Source organism: Salmo salar, chromosome 04 (genome assembly GCF_965601325.2).
Source record: "Salmo salar chromosome 04, fSalSal1, whole genome shotgun sequence".
Classification (NCBI taxonomy): domain Eukaryota; kingdom Metazoa; phylum Chordata; class Actinopteri; order Salmoniformes; family Salmonidae; genus Salmo; species Salmo salar.
This window is the reverse complement of record NC_138294.1, coordinates 64,142,061-64,156,579: the sequence shown is the minus strand read 5'-3', so window position 1 is coordinate 64,156,579 and position 14,519 is coordinate 64,142,061. Positions and strand designations below refer to the sequence as shown.

Here is a 14,519-nt window from a genome sequence, read left to right as displayed (position 1 = left end):
CCAGAGGGTGGTGCGGTCTGCCCAACGCATCATTGGGGGCAAACTACCTGCCCTTTAGGACACAGCACCCGATGTCACAGGAAAGCCAAAAAGATCATCAAGGACAACAACCACCCGAGCCACTGCCTGTTCACCCTGCTATCATCCAGAAGGAGAGGTCAGTACAGGTGCATCAAAGCTGGGACCGAGAGACTGAAAAACAGCTTCTATCTCAAGGCCATCAGACTGTTACATAGCCATCACTAGGCGGCTTCCACCCAGTTACGTAACCCTGCACCTGAGAGACTGCTGTCCCATATACATAGACTTGAAATCACTGGCCAATTTTAATAATGGAACACTAGTCTCATATGTATATACTGTATTCTATTCTACTGTATTTAGTCTATGACACTCCGACATTGATCATCCTATTATTTATACATTTCTTAACTCCATTCTTTTACTTTTAGGTTGTGTGTATTGTTGTTAAATGTTAGATATTACTGCACTGTTGGAGCTAGAAACAAGCATTTCGCTACACCTGCAATAACATCTGCTAAACGTATATGTGACAAATACAATTAGATTTGAAACATTTCCCTTTTCAAAAACATTACAGGCTACGTAGACAGGTTCCTGGATCTCCACTTCAACGAGGGGAAGCTGTGCGAGATGTCCATCCCAGGCCTGACAAGGAGGCCATAGCTGGAGGAGTCTCCCGCTTCAATCTTCGGGGTGACTGAAGCCCGCTTGATTGAAGTGGGGTACATGAGTCCCCGTCCTCTCCTGTTCCCCTCCCCAATCATCAATTATTTTACGTGACATGCCTCATTTTGTTACTTTGTATCGTTTTATTCAGGCATTCGGACGAGAGATGAGTGTTACAAATTGTACAAATTAATGTGGTCCTGCACACTGTAGGGAGGCTGGGTGCCTATATTAGGCTTATAGCAACAACAACAAAAAATGTGTCTCACAATTATTTATCTTTATATATCATGAGTGTTCATGTTGATCAATATTTCAGCTATGCTGACCAATTGTAAATGTCTGATCAATACATATTGTCATTTATAATGCTTATGCAGAAGCACCAATAAATTGTCCATGTTGTTTTCATGTACATTCCCTTATGCCTAAGTTTCTAAGGTGACTCAGGCTTTACTAATTCATGTGAAGAAGTGTATCAGTGAACTGTCTTCTCTAATTAGTTGCAAAACAATATAAATATATTTGCGTATTGCTGCTGTTTGTCTGATATTCAATAGTTCATTTTCAGTTCTGTTGACCATGAGAGCATTTTGCAGAGAAAATGGGGTGAGGTATACTATTTAGGCTTGGAGTCATGGAAATAATACTTTTTTGTTTACCTTGTTACCTGGGAACGACCACAAGGGTGTTTCAAAGTGCTGTCAGTCAAGGCGAGCTCATGAATACAAGCTCCCCGCCCACATACATTAAGCTTTTAAAGGGACTGTAGTTCCTTCCCTACGTTTTATACTGTAATTTAACTGCATCACTTTTGCAATGATATCCCACTTGCCATGACATCCCACTTGAATCTATTTGGATAAAGGTTAGAACCCTTATATAGCCACCCAGTGTCCAGCACAGATGCAGACGGACACACCAGTTATCCAAATTGCTTTGAGTAACCACACCGATAGACCTCGGAGTGCAACTCAGATGAAACTCCACTGAGAAACATCAACCTGTTCTCATGGTTTCTTCAGACAAGGAGGGGAGGCATACAGCACTACAAGTATCTGACTCATCGCAGGTGCTGAGGATTACTAAGCAAAAAGCAGCCAGACACTCAAACGGCATGGCTCACAGGGCTTGAGCTACAGACTAATACAACAGATATTCAGAGAATCACAGTGGAAATTAATGTCAAACTCCGCAGTCTAGAGCTAAGTACTGTATGCACGGCATTAATGTGAATGGTACACATGTATAATATACTTTAGTGTATGGCCCTGATGTCACCACTCTCCTTTGCTGATGTCACGCTATGACAATAAATGCCAACCTGCATCCTGCGCTGTCACCTCTCTCCTGTGCAGGAAGTGACAGTGTCATTGGTTCTAGACTGGTACTTTGAGGCCGTTGTACTAAACATGCCCTCAGTTGAACTCTCTCCGTTAGAAAAGAAAATAACTGTGGGGTACTCGGAAACTAACATGCAGGGATGAAAGGAGGGGAGAAATAGAAGGAGAGAGGAGGGGAGGAGAGACCCCTAACTTGGATTTAGCTAAGTGGACTAAGACCATAGCAGATCGACCACTGTGAGTGAAAATGAAGTCGCTGTACTAAAGTGCCACAGATCGCAATTACCAGCCCGTCATTATAGTCCCCCTGTGGAGAAAAACCCTATTATTCCAGCACACTTCTAAGCAAATCAAATAATCAATGCCCCAACAGTCATAAAAATAAATCACAAATAAAAAGAGACCGGCAGGTAGGGAGTAGGACTTACTATGGTGAAATTCATGACCTTTACTATCCAGATGGTTAAAGCGAGGTTGACCAGGATCAGGATCATTAACAGCAGCACAAAGAAGTAAAGGCAACGTTTCCGCCAGCCGTAAATCCCCACTTTGTACACGTGTGGTTTCTCTGAGCTCTGGACATTGTTCCTATGAGTGCACTGTTCTTGGGTCATCTGCAAGAGAAGAAGAAGAAGAGGGTAAGTGACTTCCTTGTAAATTAAGCCTATGCATTCTGAACCCAACATGCCTCAAACCGTACATTCTAGCTCTACTGTTGAAGCCGTAGTCAGCCATTGAGTTCGGACACAATGAAAGACAGTTTAGTTAGGAATCAAACTGATTCATTGTCCCATAAGCTTTCTATATATCCATTATTCCTCTCTGCACCAGTGATGTGCTGATAGTGTCCATTAATGATGATTCTAATTGTCCGCCTGTAAAGTGGGAGAAGGCACTGTTCACTTCAAGCTCCATAATAATAGCCTAATAACTCTGTGCAAAATACAATTTTACTTTCTACAGTGCTTTGAGTGGCTGGCTCCGCTGCCAAAGCCAATCGCATTTGACAACCACACACATTCACCGCTAACTGATACAAATGATACTAGACAGCCCTTATGAAAAGTCTAAAGCCAGTCAGCAAAACCAAAAATCTGATTGTACTGTTGCACTTCAGTGTTTGTATGTAGGGAATAGTAAACGGTAGGCATGTGCAGGGACACATTGTTATGATGATGATGGTGATGATGTTGATGGAGAACATGACATTTACTTTGTGCATAGCTCTTATATTTCAGTCCTAAAGTTCCACATGAAATAGTGTGTACCAGTGTTCTTCCATAATTTTTCCCCTTCTTTTTTTCCCCCCAATTTCGTGGTATCCAATTGGTAGTTACAGTCTTGCCCGATCGCTGCAACTCCCGTACGGATTCGGGAGAGGCGAAGGTCAAGAGCCACGCATCCTCCGAAACACGACCCAGCCAAGCCGCACTGCTTCTTGACACAATGCCCACTTAACCCAGAAGCCAGCCACACTGTCAATGATGTGCGTACTGGGAGCGGAGTCAGGTGCAGGAGAGCAGAGAGTTGTGAACAGGCGCACACTTTATTTAGGCAGGAGAAACCAACAGACGGACGCCACTGCGTCAAAACCTCCAGCAAATATGCCAAAGTGCAAAACGCGCAAACAGTCACAATAATCAAGAACAAACAAACAAACATACCTCGTGAAATAAAACACGGAATAAACGCACACCAGAATAGCGCGTCAAAAATGACACGTAACACGAAACAATCTCACACAAAGACATGAGGGGGAACAGAGGAATAAATACATGTAGTGTGATTGGGGAATGAAAACCAGGTGTGCAAGGAACAAGACAAAACAAATGGATAAATGAAAAATGGAGCGGCGATGGCTAGAAAGCCAGTGACGTCAACCGCCGAACGCCGCCCGAACAAGGAGAGGAGCCGACTTCGGCGGAAGTCGTGACACACACCAATGTGTCGGAGAAAACACCGTACAACTGGTGACCGTGTCAGCGTGCATGCGCCGGCCCGCCACAGGAGTCTCTAGTGCGCAATGGGACAAGGACAGCCAGGCCGGCCAAACCCTCCCCTAACCCAGACAACGCTGGGCCAATTGTACGCTGCCCCATGGGTCTTCCGGTTGCGGCCGGCTGCGACAGGGCCTGGACTCAAACCAGTATCTCTAGTGGCACAGCTAGCACTGCGATGCAATGCCTTAGACCACTGCACCACTCGGGAAGCACTTGTTCTTCCATCCTTACAGGTGCTCCAGACTAAATTTACCATGGGTGTGGTTCAGAACAGGACCAAATACTCTATTACCTTCCATGAAGTCTAGTTTACCACGTATTGCACCTCCAGGTTGGCATCTAATCTTCCATTTCCAAAGTAAACATTGAGTTTAGAGCATAACTGTGCAAATACAGACTTAGAGCTTGATTAATTTAATAGGGGGTGTTAGTACTGGCTCAAACCAAGGCTTGCAGACTGTGCCTCACCAGATCCAGGGTCACCAGAGCACGACACAAGAGCAACACTCAACCTACACTACATCAACTAAGGGGGAGGAGGTTCCTTTCAGTCAATCTCACCAGGTAGCTGGTGATATAAAAAATGTATGTGGATACAGCTGTCAGCAACCCCAGGTGGTGTGTACACACTGTACAGTACAGAAACAAACAGACCGAGAGAAACAGGATTCACAAACAGTATTATTACTGCAAACATGACTGTTGTAGTATTAACCATAACCCTGTTGGAGGTCATCGGTAAATCGTATCTCTGTGTGACCCACTGGTGTGTCATCTTACTGTACATCAGCCACAATAACCTGCTGTTGTATTACACACAGAGTTAGTCCCCTCATACACATACGTCTACTTCACACTATAGGGACAAGCCAAGCCAAGCTTTACTGGGCTGGCTTGGTTACGCATCCACCATAGTTGCTGTAACCGTGCTGGAAAAAGGACAATGTGAAAATAAAATATCCAAGCGGTTTGGGTGGGCCTATAGTGTTAATCAGGCAAAAGAGTCAACAGTGTCACCCTTGATTTCGGGATGAAAAAATGTGAGCGGATAAATCTGAGGACAAACCATGGTATTTTACACCCAAAAGGGACTGGTGCACAGAAGTAAAAACTGATGCGCCAGGAAAAATAAATGGACATTTGTAGGCCCACCAGAACACTGCCATTTGAGGGCTTCATCCTGCTATTTAGCTACCGTCCAACGGTAGTTAGATAGTTAGTTAGTGCCTAAAGAAAGAACAGCGGCACAAAACAAAGTCTGTTTCTGATCAAAGGCATCCCAAGCATTGCTGAATGTTGTTGGTTCTTCTCGCTTGCCAAATAACTGGGCATCTCTCCACTAGGCTCTTTTATAGACAACATGTGGTTCGGTACCAGATTCTGCCAACTTCTGTCCCAGTTCTCCATTCAGAGGCAATGCCTGTCCAAATTTGAAAATACACAAAATGTCCTCTACTGTGCCTAGTGCAAGAGGCTCCTGAATGGATCCTAACATTGTTTATGTCTACAGTAAGTTTAGGCTGGGAAGAAGCAGACTTAAGATATAATACATCTACTGTATATGCACAATTATGGGAAGAAAATATGCCATGAGCACGTTTAACTAATTAACATTTTGAATTCACAAGCAGTCCTAATCTTCACTTTTACCACACAACACTTATAAGAGCTATCTAGGCCATATTGTCTCCTTTGCCTCATTGTCTTATTACACGGACACACTGTTCCACTTTACATAATGTAGATATGCATGGCCAATTAAATCAGACTTATTTTAAAGGTCATGGCATTACAGTCAACAACCTAATGAGCATTGAATATGCTCCAAATATAACAAAGTGTTCTCTCAGTGATTCATAAATCATTGAGTTCCAGCTACACAATCAGCAGAATTCATTAACTAACGCTGGTCTGAAGATGAGAATACAGCATGTGATTGCTATCTGCATGGCACAATGAATACTATCAGCTCAACCTGCTCTTTTTCCTTTCTTATAAATACAGTAGGAGAGTGAGCTTTTCAAAACAAGCTTACCAACAAGCTTTATAACCCTGATTAAGGCAACTTGGCAAGGAATGTGTGTGGCCCTCCCTGACCATTTTTGGCTTACAATGCCCTCCAACATATATACTTGTATAAGATAAGATACCTCTGAACATCATTGTTTAATGGTGTTCTGATTATCTCAGGGCCCATGTACTGAAGTCACCCACTCATCTAAATTGCTGTATTCATGTTCAAGAACAGAGGGTTACATACCATTGGATTCAAAGACTCAAGTCTAACTTCATTCAAGAAGTACTGTTGCAGTACAGGCCAAATGTATCTCTATCCATGTAGTGATTTTTACATCACCAAAGTCAACAAGCCCTACAATTACCATAATATTACTTGATTGAGGTCTCGCTGAATATCTGAGCAACCACAAGTAGGGCAGAGAAAGTCTCAGCCAAACTATTTCAATTTGCTTCAAACTGACACTACTTCAAAAATGTTTGGGAGGAATTACATGGGCTAGGGGTTGAAAGGAGCAGGACTCCGCTGTGTTTAAGACATGTGGCCTCAAAGTGAGGGAGAGAGAGAGCCCTCCACATGTGTAATTAAAGAAGGGATTAAGGAGAGAGTGAAAGAGAGATAGAGGGAGTGAGAGTGAGAGAGTCAGGGAGAGATAGACCAGATAGGGTGAGAGACAGAGCGACTTCACTATCAGAGTTACTGAAATAAAATATCAAATCAAAACTTTAAAATAAAACATCGATAATGAAATGCTGAAACTGAGCAGCCCTAAGCTGATGGACACACTGCTTAAATTATTAAACTTAATGCTGGAAACTGGATGTTTCCCTGGAATCTGCAATGAAGGTCTAATAACGCCCATCTACAAAAAAGGAGACAAATTCGACACCGATAACTACAGAGGCATCTGTGTATGCAGTAATCTGGGAAATATATTTTGCAGCATAATGAATACCAGAAGCAGCTTCCTCCCCAAACATCACACCTCAGATCACATTTACTCCCTCCACACTCATAAATCTAAATATCAAAAGGAACACAAGAAAAGGTTTTGCCTGCTTTGTAGACTTCAATTTGGCACGATGGACTATTATACTGACTCCTCCAAATTTATATGGGGGGAAATGTATAACACCTTGAAATCCTAATGTATGAATAATAAATGTGTAATAAAAATTGGAAGCAAAATAACTGAATTTTTTCCCCAAAGACGTGGAGTCCAACAATATTTATATAAATTAACTACCAACAATGTTGGAGCAATCTGCAGCCTCAGTCCTCACCCTACATGACACACATATGCATGCATGTTGTATGCTGAAAACTTAATTTTGTTGTCACCCACAGAACAAAGATTACAACAGAGCCTGTCCCTTGTAGAGCAGTACTGCCAAAGATGGGTACAATTAGTAAACTTAGAAAAAACTTCAATCATGATCTTTCAGAAGAAAGCCAGATCCCAGTGAAACCAGTACCAGTTTACTTACAGTGGAACTACACTAAAACACAGTTGCAGCTATAATTACCTGGGCCTGGAGAAAGGTTCATCAGGGAGTTTTAGGCTGGCTACAAAGGCCCTGAGTGAAAAAAAACTGAAGAGCATTTTATGCTATCAAATCCAGAAATACAAATATCCCAATAAATATTTGGTTAATAAGTGAGTATACGCAATGCCCACAGAAAAATAAGTGTGTATACGGCATATACCTGCATATACCCTCACTCCAACACTGCTCAGAACAGCTTCAATTCGTCAGTGCATGGACTCTACAAGGTGTCTAAAGCATTCCACGGGGATGCTGGCCCATGTTCACTCCAACATGGCTGGATGTCTTTTGGGTGGTGGACCATTCTTGATGCACAGGGGAAACTGTTGAGCGTGAAAAAGCCAGCAGCGTTGCAGTTCTTGACACACTCAAACCGGTGCACCTGGCACCTACTACCATACCCCGTTCAAAGGCACTTTCTATGTGCGCCATTCACGCTGAATGGAACACATACACAATCCATGTCTCAATTGTCTAAAAGGCTTAAAAATCCTTCTTTAACCTGTCTCCTCCCATTCATATACACTAATTGAAATGGATTTAACAGGTGATCATAGCTTAAGGGATCATAGCTTTCACCTGGTCAGTCTACTGTATGTCATGGAAAGAGCAGGTGTTCCTAATGTTCCCTTTCTCTAATCACCATTATTTATATTTTGCTGTTGTTGATGTCACAATCTCACTTTGCTTTAGAAAGTGGCCTTGTAATTCATGCTAATAAAGCTTATCTGAATCAGAGAGAGAGAGAGAGAGAGAGAGAGAGAGAGAGAGAGAGAGAGAGAGAAAATAAAACCAAAAATATATCCTGTACTGCATACATGTACTGTACTCACCTTTCTAGCTAGCACATGATACAAACCAACATCACAATACCCAAAACAATACCCACTCCTACAACCGTATATCCAAAACATCTTCCCCAGCTATACAGACAGCCCCCCAACACACCATATCTTCTCAAACATCTCCACACTTTTTATCATTTCATAGAACTCAAACTCAACCCTAAGGCGCGCAGAGACCATCCCATTAAACAATTGTAAAGGGTTTGTTATCCCCCCACTTTTGACCCTGTTCCTCTTTGTTAGCCAAATAGCTAACTTTGCCTGAGCAAACAGAAAATTCAACAAAACAGATTTGGCCTTCTCCTTACTCGAAAACCTGTATCCCATTATAAACACCCCAACAGTAAAAACCACCCCCAACCTCTCACACAGACATTCCAACAGAGACATTAATGGAATTAACCTGGTGCACACAGAAAACACATGAATCACAGTTTCTTTCATTATACAGAAAGGACTCCCCTGCCCGACTCCCGGTTCAACCCGTGCCAACCAGCTGTTAGTGGCCAGGGCTCCATGAAGAACCCTCCACTGGAGGTCCCCTGACCTCTTTGGTACTGGGGGTTTGTAAAGCCCCCTCCATCTAAAACCCACCATACTCTCTGCCCCACATACCCCCTGCCACTGATGTGCTCTCACTCCTGTTAGGCTTCTAATGTTCCTAACCTTAACGCAGAGGTTATAGAGGGCTTTACCTCCCACCCCTTCAAACTCCCCCAGGCTCAGAGTGTTAAAATCTAACAAGTCCTCCAGACCCCCTTGCCAGTCTCCAGTCTCTGCCGTCACCTGCAGTGGCGGAAACATTGGTGGCCCCTCTCCCTTTGGCCGCTCAAACATCCCCCTTACTGGCTCAGACAGTGCCTCCTGGACCTCCTCCAATAATCTCTCCAGCAGCCTAAGAGACGTTATTCCTGTTTGTTGTGCCAAGACTTCTGGGGTTTTCCACCCCTCCTCTCCCAGCAGTCTCAGGTCACCCAGCCTTTGTAAACCCCCTGCCACCAGTTGCCTCTGCAGGGTGGCCGACTGAATCGATCTCAAAGGGATGGCTGGGTTGTGGAAGATAGGCTCTTCCTACACCCACAGCCCAGGCTCCACACCCCCTTCTCGTGTGGGCCTTAGCAGCTGCCAGGCCCTCAGCATTGCAGAGTAAAAATCTGAGAGACCTGCTGTACTCAGCCTCTCCAGCTTCATGAGGAACAGCTGCCGGTCCAACCCTAATCTGCCAGCTCTCCTCATCAGCGCACATGCTGGTTCCCTCCAGCCAACATCAGTATGGTACAGCAGGCTCTGCACTGCCTTTAGCCGGAAGGCAGCCATCCTGCTCTCCAGTTCCATCAGGCCCTGTCCTCCTTCGTGGACGGTCATGTACAACACTGCCACCCTCAGCCAGTGATGGCCCACCATCTCTAGCCTGACTAGACTCAGCCTCCGATACCCCACCATCTCTAGCCTGACTAGACCCAGTCTCCGCTATACCACCATCCATAGCCTGACTAGACCCAGCCTTATCTACACCACCATCTCTAGCCTGACTAGGCCCAGCCTCCGCTACACCACCATCCATAGCCTGACTAGACCCAGCCTCCGCTACACCACCATCCATAGCCTGACTAGACCCAGCCTTATCTACACCACCATCTCTAGCCTGACTAGACCCAGCCTCCGCTATATCACCATCCATAGCCTGACTAGACCCAGCCTCCGCTATACCACCATCCATAGCCTGACTAGACCCAGCCTTATCTACACCACCATCTCTAGCCTGACTAGGCCCAGCCTCCGCTATACCACCATCCATAGCCTGACTAGACCCAGCCTCAGCTACCCCACCATCTCTAGCCTGACTAGGCCCAGCCTCATCTACACCACCATCTCTTGCATGACTAGGCCCAGCCTCATCTACACCACCATCCCTGGCATGACTAGGCCCAGCCTCTGCTGTCTGCATCTCATTACCCCCTGCACTTTGACCTCGATTTCCCCCACTGGCGCTTGTACCCTCACCTTGTCTACGGCCTTTATGTGGGCACGCAAAACTCTTATGCCCCAAATCCCCACACTCAAAATACCGTAGACTATCTGCGCTGGCAAACCCTGCATAGAGCCCCTCCCCATGCCTCACTTTAAAATGCACATTTAGCTGTTGCTCATTGTTATTCAGAAACATAAACACTTGCCTCCGGAACGAAACAACGTGCTGAACGGCATCTGCCTGAAACCTGCCGACAGTACACGAAAACCACTAGCAAACTTACCAAAACGACTCAGCTCTTTCCTGATTTGATCATCTGTAATAAACGGAGGCAAATGTGCAACAACCACTCTTGTCGAAGGGGTAGAGAGAGGTGAAACTGGCACCAACACATCCCTTACAAATATTCCACTAGCAATTAGCATACCAACCAAATTTGCTCTTTTCATGAACACAACCACAGCTTTGTTCATTCTAAATTCAGCTCCTACCTGTTCACCGACCGCGAGCAGAACCTCCTCCACCTTAACTCCATTCTCAGGAACACACCTGAATCCATGCCGTATCGACAGCGTCTCCTCCGCGCTAGGCTGAGAAGCTATCGCGCACAACACACCTTCCAAACCCCAGGAAACTTACTCCGTCCTCTTCCACACTAACTTTGAAAAAACTGTGGATACCGCTAAAACAAATATTGCATTAACCCTCCACCATAGAAAAATTTAATTGAAAGAAAAGACCAAGAAAATAATCAAGAAAGTTAGTTAGGACAGAGCCCTCCACACCAAACACTCAAACTCCAAAAAACTCCCAGCATGCAGCTTATAGTGTGTTGACAGGTCAGAGGGAGTCAAGCGCATCACGCTTCTCGTCTCCTCGCCTCCCTCCCTTGGGAGAAGACAGTGATCACAGATGCATTGGAGTCTTTCCCCCCTCTCTCTCGCTCACTCTCTGTCTCTCTCTCTCTCTCTCTCTGTCTGTCTCTCTCTTCCTTTCTCCACACTGTGAGAGGCTAACACCTTAATCATTAGATTGTCATAAATGCTTGGTTGTTGAAGGTTGTTGAATAACAGGTCACAGCCACAGTGGAGGGTGAACAGTGAACAACAACTGCATCCAAGAGGAGGTCTCTGGAGTAGGGGCTATGATGATGTGGAGAGCTGTACTGAACTGAGTCTATTGCTCAATAATACTGTGACGTTCACACATGTTGCCTATCAGGAGATGGTGTACTGACATTCCAGACAAATGTGGGTGTATAATCAAAATGGCATACAGTACATGCCATCCAAATGCAGTAAATTAAATGTAACGACACATGGATAAATAACTACCATCAACTATCTATAAATAGCTATGGCCACCCACTCTTACAGTAAATGGTTAGCTGAAAACTTGATACAAACAGTGTCTCTTTAAGAGTAAGTGTTTTTGATACTGCTTCTGGGCTTGGCGGCTGACAGATAGAAGAGTATGTGGATCTCATAGTTTCTGTTTAGTCCCTGAATTACAAAGGGATTGAGATGGAGCCAGAGAATATGAAACACCTTGTACTGGTTCAGTACCTCTCTCTCTCTCTCTCTCTCGCTCGCACGTACGCACACACACACATAGAGATAACACACACAGGAACCCACAGACAAAAACACACACAGACAAAAACACACGCAGACAGGAACACACAGGCATGAACATGTGCGCACACACACACACACACACACACACACACACACACACACACACACACACACACACACACACACACACACACACACACACACACACACACACACACACACACACACACACACACACACACACACACACAATCTCTGTTGCTAGGAAATACTCCACTATTGGAGGGCCTGCAGGGGATGGGAGCAGCTGAAGGCTTTATTTAACCAGATGGCACACTAGTTCTCTCACCAACAATATGACAAAATATTAATCAGGGCCAAGAGGTGCTTCCCTTTCCCAGTGTTCATGTACATAGTGTTTACAGTAGGTTTAGAGTCCTGGTATCTTCACCCACACATTTCCCCCATTACCTTAAGATCAACAGGGCTACTTTGAATAGGAACATTTGCTGTCTATTTAATGGGGATTTTGCATATCAAATAAGAGTGTTTAACATATCAATTAAAACATATTTTCTAATGTCCTTCTAGATGCAAATCCCTAATTGAGTTAAGGATTTTTCAATAGAGAAACCACAAACACTCAGATAAAAGTATTTCATATTAGTACATCGGACTCAAAAGGACATCTCTTGGTTTGGCCACTTTCATGTAGACTTTCAGATAAAGCCAATTAATTTAATCTCTCTTGAGATCTCAACCCAATTATTACTACACTTCTGCTTTCTTCTTTAGCACTTCTTGTTTTACATATTAAATGGATCCAATTCCATGTCAACCGAAAAGGTTGGGCCACAATAATAAGACAATTTCACTTTTTAAATGAGCAATTATTTCAATAGGGTTTGATACAAGTAGCTAGTCAAGCAATTGCATATATGAGACAAAAACACAATCCCAATGCTTTTCAGGAGCACTCTGACTCACAAACCTGAAACATTTTCCTAAGAGGGCTGAAGAAATAAATACTTCCACCCAGGTCGGCTGTTATATCTCAAGAATATACAGATTGTGGTACAGTCTGCATGGTCAGGTCAGGCATTGTATATATTACAGACTGTTATTACACTTTGAGAAATTTCACAGTGCAATATATTCTCAGGCTAATGGTATGTCTTGTGGAACATGAAACCGTTATTTGGTAAGGGCATTGTGGTTTTCCCTCTACCTTATCATTCACCTACAGCTCTTCAGTATGCACAGTAACATCCTGCACTGGAGAAAGTTTCTATACAGTAATACCATTACCTTTAGTACCAATCAGTCATTCTACTCTCTAACAGGATTTTGCAGAGTAAATTAGACACAGAGAGAGAAGCCAGAGGTGACCCTGTTTTCCCCATACTCACAGAGGAACTGACAGGCCAGGAGAGGGACCGAGAAAGGCCATAGACAACACATGCAACTCTACTTAGTATCTATACACTTACAGAGAGAAGCACCTCTGGCAGCTTTGGTGTTATATGAGGAAAAGGACTGTACTCGACCTCAAGTGATCTGAATGAGACTCAATAGTATTTTGCATTGCTTTGAAGACAGAACAGCAGTCAGGAAAACTGTGCATTGATTTTTAAAATGACAAAATTGAGCCTGTGCAGGGAGGTCTATTTAAAAGGCACGAGGTGACTAGCAGTAGTTAGGGAATAAAGGAAGTAATATTGAAGGAAGTGATCAATATGACACGATTAATGCCTTCATCATAAAACCTTGACATTTAATTTGTTGGTGCCCATGCCAAGAGGGGTGAATGACTCTTCAGGACAATTGCTTTTGACTGCTGCTCCCCAATTATCTTTTACAGTGAGTTTGTGCACCCTAATGAAGCCCTAATGATCTGGAGAGAGACAAGAAGAAATCCTCTGTGCAACCACGGAGGAGATGCTCACAGAATTTCAAGCCAGGACGTCATGTAAAAATCTTCCCAGCGTGAAATACTTGATAAATTGTTCTGATTGTGTTGTGATTGTGACATCATGTTGTAAACATTTTCACAGCTTGAAAATGTTCCCAGTCAATAATTAAACGTGCGTACGTGCGGATAGCTGAGCTCGTGCGGATGTTTTTCTCACACCCCCTCAAACTTGATTTAGCTAGCTAACTGGCATAATTAGCTGTAAACTGGTCGAGATGGTTTGTTCTCAGAGGTGTGCAGTTTTAACTTGTTTGTATAGCTAGCTAACTAACTAACCAACTAACAAACAAATAATTTATATGGACTGTCAATCGAAAACGTAGCGCCCAAGTCTTAGCAATCGCAAAACATCTCTACGCACATCAACCCTCAGAATTTTGACGCGCGAGTCCAGGTATTTATAAACTGACCTCACGCCTCAACAAGCTTCTGTTGGTCAGAGTCAATACTCCTGGTCACCATTGATTGGCAGATGTGTGAAGCATATGAGCATGCCCACAGAACAGTTTTTCAAGGTCGAGGGAGGGTGAGAGAGAAACATTCGCACGAGCTCAGC

At 43.9% G+C, this 14,519-nt stretch overlaps 1 protein-coding gene across 1 annotated transcript in view; it reads right to left on the bottom strand.

Moving 5' to 3' along the window:
* LOC106603489 (delta-sarcoglycan) overlaps positions 1–14,519 on the bottom strand; it is a 113,022-nt gene that overhangs the window by 84,480 nt on the left and 14,023 nt on the right. The window contains exon 2 of the mRNA XM_014197253.3: positions 2,462–2,647. Within this exon, the coding sequence (XP_014052728.1) occupies positions 2,462–2,647 (186 nt within the window). The remainder of the gene's footprint in view (positions 1–2,461; positions 2,648–14,519) is intronic.